The sequence below is a fragment of the Calliopsis andreniformis genome, chromosome 8 (assembly GCF_051401765.1).
Source record: "Calliopsis andreniformis isolate RMS-2024a chromosome 8, iyCalAndr_principal, whole genome shotgun sequence".
In the NCBI taxonomy this organism is placed as follows: Eukaryota; Metazoa; Arthropoda; class Insecta; order Hymenoptera; family Andrenidae; genus Calliopsis; species Calliopsis andreniformis.
The window spans coordinates 1396322-1401659 of record NC_135069.1 but is presented as its reverse complement, the minus strand read 5'-3'; the positions used below and the strand labels follow the sequence as shown (position 1 = coordinate 1401659).

At 47.4% G+C, this 5338-nt stretch overlaps 1 protein-coding gene across 1 annotated transcript; it reads right to left on the bottom strand.

The window, feature by feature from the left end:
• Window positions 1–1845: 1845 nt before the first annotated feature.
• Window positions 1846–3974, bottom strand: LOC143182160 (uncharacterized). The gene has a single exon (XM_076382986.1). It carries the CDS (start codon window positions 3728–3730, stop codon window positions 2459–2461), a length of 1272 nt encoding a protein of 423 aa, XP_076239101.1. The 5' UTR covers window positions 3731–3974; the 3' UTR covers window positions 1846–2458.
• Between the last annotated feature and the right edge of the window lie 1364 nt (window positions 3975–5338).

Sequence of the window (5338 nt, the reverse complement as noted above, 5' to 3'; positions counted from 1 at the left end):
ATTGAAAGAGAACCAAGAGGCAGAAAACAAGGGAAAACGGAGCAAAAGATATTTCTTCTAGAATGACAACTGATGCTGGCGGTGCGTACCTCAGTGATACGCAAGATCTCGTCCTTTGAAACGATCGACGGGCGAGTCTACTGCCTATCAAGAATGAATCGCTGTGATAGAATCGATTTACCGTTAGCGTATCGACCTTATCGCTGAGCTATCGAGCTTTCACGAATGGCATTTGTGAATAGTCATTAATGTCATTTGTATTGGAGGGCAATTGGTGTCTGTATAGTCTGTATCGACAATAAAGGAGTCTTAACACATGAACTCTGTTTAGAAGTGCGGAAAATTTTGGACTTACATCACTTGCCAATGAAGCTTCTCACAGGTAAACTCTCTTACTGTCTACAAAAAATAGATCAACTGTTTTGAAATTAGAGTGAAATGCCTTGCAAAGTATATCGACTAAACTAAATTCGAGAGGGGAAGACAGTGGAATTTGGAGTGATCGTCAAGGGCTAGTTAGACGCAGATTCTAAGCAGCCTACTTTCACGTGGCAGCGATTCAGGAGCGTGTTGTTGCTCGGTACGAGCCGCCCGCTCGATATTGGTATGATACATTGAGACAATGAGGCGTAAATAAGATAATGGCGTGCGCTCGCGTATGTCCAACCTGAGGGGGAGGCTTAAGCGTTTGAAGGGCCGAGGAACGCGCTGAGGAAAGAAAGAGAGAGGCGACCGATTAGGATCGGTAGATGAGATTGTGACCCGCGCGGTCTATCCACTGACAGACGTGTTTCGCATTCTTATACCTTCAACCCATCATGGGGGACTCGTTGATCTGCCCAGAGAGGGACATTCAATTCTCGGAGTCACTCACTGCGAAAAACAATGTATCAATCAGTTACTAAGACTCACAGGTGAAAAAAGACTGTAATTCAGGATCTAATGACCATAAGAAAAAAATAAAATAAACAACACTGATGGAATTATTCACAAAATTGCAAAGAAGGGTGCGATAGGGTTCAATTATTCCTAAAAAAACTGTCGAAACGAACCTTCGAGCCCCAAGAACGTTTCCTGTTTCAAAGCAACCAGAGAGAACGGAAGATGAAAGCTCGAGGACTCGTCCTCGTTGATTTTATTCGACAGGCGGTTCCCGAGGCGCAGGACGACCAAGTGAAACCGAAGGACCCAGGATTCTTCTTGGCGAAGGCCGCAAGGAACATGGTTTATGGTTATATTGGAGCAGTAAAGCAATTTCTTATTTTTCCGAAACCTCGACCTCGCCTCGCTCCATTATCCGTTGACTTCGCCCCGACGAAACTTTTATTCCGTGTTTTGACAGCCAGCGGGTTCTGCCTGTTACTTTTACGACGCGAGCGAAACTTTGCTGGGATTTGTTATCACGTTTCAGTATCGAGGGTAAAAAACGAATCGCAGTGGAGGAAACTGTACTCAAAATATTCTATCTGAATAGTATTCTGTAATCAAAATATTCTAGCACGTGTATCTTTACGCGATGACAGTCGGCACTGAACTGAAGGTGAACTGAACTCTGCGCTGTGTATTATATCGTCATGGATGGACTCAAATATTTTGATTTTTTTTTTGTCAGGTCGTCATAGGAGTCAGCTGAATTTTCTTATTCAAGGGATATTTCTAACACGTTAATTGCAGCGCTGGTAGAATTTCTTTGAGGAATATTAGAATAATTAAATCTACTGTAGCAATAAATGAGAGTTAATCTTATTATTGATACGATAAATAGCTTTGTCCAACGGTGAAGGTATTGGAAATATAATGGAAATAATTGGAGTGGATGCAGGGGTAAAACGATGACACAAGAAATTTCTAAAAAATGTTTTGCACATTTATTCTGACGATCATACACATGTTTCAGCACGCATACTCTCGTATTCGCCCCCATCGTACATATGTACATACACAATATATCTATACTCCAACGAATAGATAACATTCTCTATGTACAATCGAAAAAATCGACAAGCCTCAATCGCGAAGAAGCTTGCAAAGCCCCCGAAACTCGACCGACCTCGATATTACACAGTACCGAGGCTCGAGCTGGGACCGCGGGCTCTGAGATCATCTAAATAAGAAACTATTTACAAAGGATTATGTTACCTTCCTACACAATACATCACACGTCGCAACCGGGACAATCTCTCCCGAGATATCGACAACATACGTTTTGGTAATGAGTGTCGAGCGTACCGAAGGTCAGGGCTCGACTTAAAGCTATCATCTTTGCGCGACTGCGACGGCAGAAGATCGGAAAGTAAAGAAGACAGAAGTACATCAACAGCTTCGCCGCGAGCGCGATAATTAACTGGGATCAGAATCGGAAAGCTATCAGAGATACAATCTTTCAACCGTGTACGGTCCCGTCCTCGTCGAGATGAAAAAGAGTCCAAAAATGGTCTCACAGTGTCTGCCAACTCCTTCAGCTCTGCCTTCCCGTGAGAACTGTGATAGGCTTCAGCAACAACTGCGGAGTATTATGAGCCAGAGGCCTGGCCTGTTGTACAACAGAGTTGCAGATGGTCACAGGTGGCGAGTGTGGAGACATTGGTTCAGGACTGCTTCCAGGCGACGCTGTAGCTGACGTAGGCTGTCCCATGACAGGCTGGTTCACGTGGTACCTCGCTGGTTGTTGATTATGCGCGAAAACCGTCGTAGTCTGATGCTGCTGATGCGCTGCCAGAGTCCTCAGAGTGGAGTAAAAATCGTAAGGATTTCCAGAGACAGGAATCCCCGAGGCGGTGATGTTAGTTGGATAGCCAGCGGCTGTCGGAGGCTGCAGCAGCCTTTCCATAGAGAAAGGTCCATGGGCTGGGGGTGCAGCGGTGGCTGGCAGAGGTTGAGGCTTGCAGGGCAGGCTGCTAGTGGAGCTAGTGGCTGCACCAGGTAGCAAACTCGCTGGATAACCAGCGGGGGTGGTGTAGGGCCCCGTGGCTGGAGGATAGGCTGCTGCTCGGTGGAGGTAAGGCAGAGTATACAGAGACGCTGGCCACCCTGGAGGCGCGTACGCTGTGGGGTAGAGGCCGCCGAGGACGACGCTCCTCTTAAAAGCAGCGAGCCTGGATCTGGAGGCTGCTGTGGTCCTCCTACGCAACTTTCCAGTGGTTCCACCGATGAACACGTCCTCGGAGCTGGGGTCCAGCATCCAGTAGTTTCCCTTGCCAGGGTCGTCGTAATGACGAGGTACCTTGACGAAACACTTGTTCAGCGAGAGATTGTGTCGGATGGAATTCTGCCAGCCTTGCTTATTATTCTCATAGTAAGGAAAATGGCGCATTATGTACTCGTAGATGCCATTCAGAGTGAGCCTCTTTTCGGGACTCTGACGAATAGCCATCATGATCAGAGCATTGTAGCTATAAGGCGGCTTCTCGCACTTTTTCTTCTCGTCACTGGAACGATCCTTGGAATCCTTCTGCTCTGAGCTACTGGTAGCGTTCACAGCGTTGGTGGAGCAGTCCAAGGGAGGCGTCTCGCTGCCGCCGTCGCCTGTGACGTCCAAATCGCTCGAGTCCTCACTGTCGTCGACATGGCCGACATCAGGAGACCCGGATCTGCTGTCAGACGGTGCGGGGGTGCCTGCACAGGCCTCTGGGAGGATACTACGAATGCTGAAGTTGCTCTTCAGAGTAGTCCTCGGCGGCGGCGAAGCAGTGACCGTCTGCTGCTCGCCAGAACCCTCCATGTTCACCATGTCTCCGAATAACTCGTTGCACTGTTCGAAACTAGCCACTATACGAGACAGTTCTCGATCAGACAGACGATACAAGCCCTTGTAAAGAGCGCACAGGTCGCAGGTTAAAGTCCACTGTGTCTGTTCGCGCTCGAACACGAGTAACACACCACTGTTGTACTGGGTTCAGGTAGGAAACCAAGTCCTTCGCTCCGAGTTGTTTCTACTACCGTCTCTCACGAGTAACTGCCGCTTGTTGCCCCTACGGAGCTTCCACGCGCATCCAGACGTCTCCCCGCCACGCGACGTATTTATACGTCTGCCTGGCTACGCCCACCTGGGCCCCGTCGTACGCTCCAAAGCGGCGATCCAACCAATCGAGGCGGCTGCCGCTCACCCTCCACCGACCACCGTTTTTACCCCCACCAGCCTGTTTTGCGGCCAATGTTTGACAGCAAACAGTGCAAACAAGCCAGAGTTGCGACGGGGGCAGGGATTTTCGAAGGTGGCCGATCCAGGTGGTGGGGAGCGCAGCCGCAACTAAACTCGACGCCGCGAACCCGCGTATACAAACAAATCCAAACGCGATCCCCGCGTTTCTACGCCCTCTACGCGCGATGGGGGCGCGTTCCACGCTGGAGGGTTGCGCACCCCCTCTCGTTGCATATAGGCGCAGGGGGTAAATGCCCCTTGTTGTCGCTGCCTTGCTCGCTACCGATGCTTGGTCGATCGAAACGTGGAATAGGTGAAATCGATGCCTTTTCTGCTGCCGTTTTATGACTGGGGGCGTTTTATGGTTGTTAAGGGAGTTTTTTTTACTATTTTTCTTCCATATAGAGAATACTATTTGCGGTATTGGTTAATTTCAGACTTCTCTTTGGGATATTTATTATAGTTAATGAGATTACTTCAGGGAGAAAGATTCAGTCGTTTTTCGAGTCGTTTTATGTTAGCGCTATCTCTGAGCAGGTGAATATTTTGGAGCATTTGCTAACTGTTACTTTACTTCGGAACATGTAACTAAATATTTGAATTCGTTACTAAAGGATACGGGATTAATGAACTAATTTAGAATATAATGACAATATAGTAATCTAACGGAATCCAACAATGGTTCGGAAAATTCGGTAAGGTAGCCGGTGGTCAATAACGGTGGCGTATGACCTACCTGCGCTAACAATGGTAATATGCTGGGAAATACGAGGTAGGGTTTAACGAAATTGCGTCCTTCCAGAAATTCAGATCATAAGCACTGCCCTGCTGAAAACAGGGACAAAGCAGAATATTGCATAAATAGATGTGTATTTTTGCAAGAAATATATTCACATTAGAGAGTAATAAAAAACTATGAAATCCGTCGGATCCAACAGGAGATATTCTACTTCGAATTCTAGAAACCCCATAGGGACAGCAATAAACCATTTTTTGGGTCCTTTTACAATGCATGTGTAATAACACTGTCGGATCACCCTTTAGGGAGGCGGGAATAGCTAACGCCCAAAACATCACCCTTTATCTCATTAAAAAATACATAAAATTTTCCTACCGCGAAGAAGACTGCGAAGGAATTTATTAGAGGTTCAAAAACTTTATTACCCTCGCTGGAGCAGCAGCCGCCGACTCCAATTC

What these genes read in the sequence shown, in the direction of transcription:
- LOC143182160 (XM_076382986.1), bottom strand. Translation starts at nt 3,730, where the DNA reads ATGGTGAACATGGAGGGTTCTGGCGAGCAGCAGACGGTCACTGCTTCG.